The 3,163-nt window shown below is 32.7% G+C and overlaps 1 protein-coding gene across 1 annotated transcript; it reads left to right on the top strand.

Annotated features, from left to right (window-relative positions):
* Positions 1 to 224: 224 nt before the first annotated feature.
* Positions 225 to 1,011, top strand: LOC112500947. The gene is made up of 2 exons (XM_025104572.1): positions 225 to 276; positions 702 to 1,011. Exons 1-2 carry the CDS (start codon positions 228 to 230, stop codon positions 962 to 964), a joined length of 312 nt encoding a protein of 103 aa, XP_024960340.1. The 5' UTR covers positions 225 to 227; the 3' UTR covers positions 965 to 1,011.
* Positions 1,012 to 3,163: the final 2,152 nt, after the last annotated feature.

Raw genomic sequence — 3,163 nt, 5'->3', positions numbered from 1 at the left:
TCGACTAATATATTATATTATTAGAAATTTATTTAAATTACATTATAAAATATTAATAATGAACTATTTTTTTAAATATATTTTTAATCATTTTACATATTTATAAGTTAGTTTTTACGAGATACAATTTATTAGTTGCCAAAAAAGCAAAAGAAAAGACAAAGGACCGCCAATGCATTTGGAGCACGAACTTCTGCAATTTGATTTTCCGATTTCAAAGTTAGATCATGACGCAACGCTCAGCCACTGTTACATATGCTTCCATTAAGCAGCCAGGTGACTGAATATTATTCCATTTTATCCAGACTCATAAAGACGATATTATCCCGAAACTATATGATATTTTCAGTGGGAATCAAGGAATTCTTGAAGAAGAAACATGGGGAATACTTTGGTTCTTCTTTTATGGTTGAAACCCCAAAGTTCCATTTTCTGCTAATTTCAATCCACAACCCAACTCAGTTTTAATTCCTTTAAGTAATAATTTAAACCCATTACTTTTAGCCTTGAGCACAAGTCAGGTACCAGATTCTTGGACCAATATTTTAACAGATATATATATATATATATATATATTCTTTCCAAATAAAATTGGGGAAAGATTTTCAAGAACACGATATCGGAATCAATTCTGACAATTTGTTGAATAATATGAAGTACCCAAGTGGGCATGTTTTCGCCTTATAAATTGTGCATTTCAGGTGTTTGTAATAATGCAAGAAAGAAACTGATAGCCAAAAGTAAGAAAGCAATGTCTAGGCATTCCAGTAGTCGGCAAACGGTGGAGGCTGCACCGCCGAGACTGATTCGGGTAGATCGGCGGGCGAGCTTGGAGAAAAAGCTACCTACCATTAAAGAAGATGAATGTAGCAGTGGTGATCAGCTTCAAAGCTTCAATGGAAATCGCACTGTATCTTCTTCTGCCAAGACCCTTTACAGTACGAAACATCATGCTTGTAATTAGTCGACTCGTGACAAAAATCAATAAAGAATGGCAATTTTTTTTTTGTATCTTCGTATTTTCTAGTTTTTTTAGATATCCAACCTGGTATGCGACTGACTAATCCTAGGACGACCACCTACTTTGCAGATAGCTCGGAGTCACCGTTTTTGAACCTTCGTGGCCACAAGAGGATTTTTATTCCTCATTGGATTTGAATCTGGGACCTCCTGGTACTTTTGACATTTGGAGCCAAACTCAAACCAATCAGACACCACCCTTGTGGTTTAGTTTCTCTTTTTTTTTTTTGTTGAACATGACGAATGAAAGTTTCATATGGTAACACATGTCGGTTTTCTCATTAAGGGGTCGATTTTGAGATGAGATGATTTAGGGGTTTGAACATGCTTGACTCATGGTTGCAGTTTGAAAGCGAGGGGCCCAACACGGTTTGACATACAGAAAAGTGAATTGTGTCGATTTAAGAAATAAAATACATTTTTACAAATAAAATCGACCTTAACCTTTAAAATAAATATATGTTGTCTTGAAAATTTAATAAAAAGTCAGTCTCGTGTAGTGGTAGTTATGTTTGTAACTATACTTCAAGTTGTGAGTTCGATCTTTGTAGCAGTATCCTTGTTGTCAGTATTTTTAGTAACCTCTTGAATAACTACCTAAATCATTTCACCCATTTGATTTACGTTATAAAGTTGGTTTCAAAACATCTCAAGACACCTCTCAAAGTCAAGCGGGTACACCTGTCAAGCGTCTAAACTTTTTTTTTCTTATAATAATCGAGTAAACAGTCACAAAAACATTCTCAACCCTTAGTAGCTAAGTTCGCCCCTGATTCTCATCCAATGGTTATAAACATTCATATATATTGAATTGCATGCATCGTACTACACCACTTGCACACGTTCGTGCCTCCTTTTTTCTCGATGCATTCGTGAGTCAGTCTCAAACATACGGTTGATTAAACAAAACGACATGTTGATGCATATATGTCATGACCGAACATGATTATAATTTGTGACGATGATAACTTTTGTTGGGAAAAAAAACAAAATAGAAAAAGATTGACAACAAACGTATGGAGAAACCATTGAGTAGGCTTATCGGATACGCATAGAGCACATATTAATTTAGTGGAATGTGGGGCCAAAAAACCACCTAAATCATGAATGTAATTTAGCAAAAGCAAACACTATTTGTTTGGTTTTCCATCAAATTCTATATAAATAAAATTATTTATATTATTAATCTGTTTATATATATTAGAATATTTTTGTTTAAGAGGGTTTTTTTGTAGATGAAAAAAACATGTTTTCCATTAGAAAGGGTGTGTTTAGAAAATATTTGGTTTTTTAGATGAAGCTTTATCCTTCAAGTTTACTGAATAAGTCACTTTTTATATCATTAAGTCAGTACTAAACAATCATATATAACTGATCGAATAAATTGTGAATCATATTAAAATTATTACATGGCTAACACATATGCGTTACTATTTATTTTTTAAAGGAAAAATTCCCTTATTATCGTAACATAAATAACCGAAATCAAACCATTTGGTAACTAAATTATTTGTCGTACACGTAGCGGTTGTTTTATATTACATTAAGGTTAAACTAGCTTTCTAACCGCGCGTTGCGCGGTAGCGATAATATCATCTTCAAAAGAAATGTTATAGACTAAATTTGAAGTACTATTCTAAAAAAATTTAGACAAATGTGAGTGACAACTACTCATTAAAATTAAAAGTTTTTAAGAGGATTTGATAACAATCTTAGAACCATATGTTAATTTAAGTTATCTAACTATGTTTGAGAATCGTGTTGCAAAGTACTCTACAAATGTTTGACTAATGTTAGTAGTTTGTCTAATTAGAAGTCATGGTTTTAATTGAAATCTCATATAAAGTGACAAAAATCACGATTTTAATTTTATAACAAATTTAATTGAAATCTCATTTTTGAAGTTACGACAAAGAAACGTTCTATAATATTTCTAGTGGAAATTAAAGAAGTGCGTAAGTTGTAGCAACAATAGTGGAATTCCAATACGATGCATGAAGAACCACATCATCAAGCTAAGAAAATGGATTTTTCTGATAAAAAATAAAATTAATATCAAGTGGGGTTGTGTAACGCCCCCAAAACCCCGTTGCAATGATATTGTCCGCTTTGACTAACCTGCCCGCTATACCACAAAGCAGTA

Source organism: Cynara cardunculus (assembly GCF_001531365.2).
Source record: "Cynara cardunculus var. scolymus isolate 2C chromosome LG 1, CcrdV1, whole genome shotgun sequence".
Lineage (NCBI taxonomy): Eukaryota > Viridiplantae > Streptophyta > Magnoliopsida > Asterales > Asteraceae > Cynara > Cynara cardunculus.
This window is presented reverse-complemented; position numbering and strand designations above follow the sequence as displayed.

Coding starts and splice junctions, on each gene's coding strand:
- LOC112500947 (XM_025104572.1), top strand. CDS start 228: ATGACGCAACGCTCAGCCACTGTTACATATGCTTCCATTAAGCAGCCA. Junction 277..701: donor TGCTTCCATTAAGCAGCCAG/GTGACTGAATAT, acceptor TGTGCATTTCAG/GTGTTTGTAATAATGCAAGA.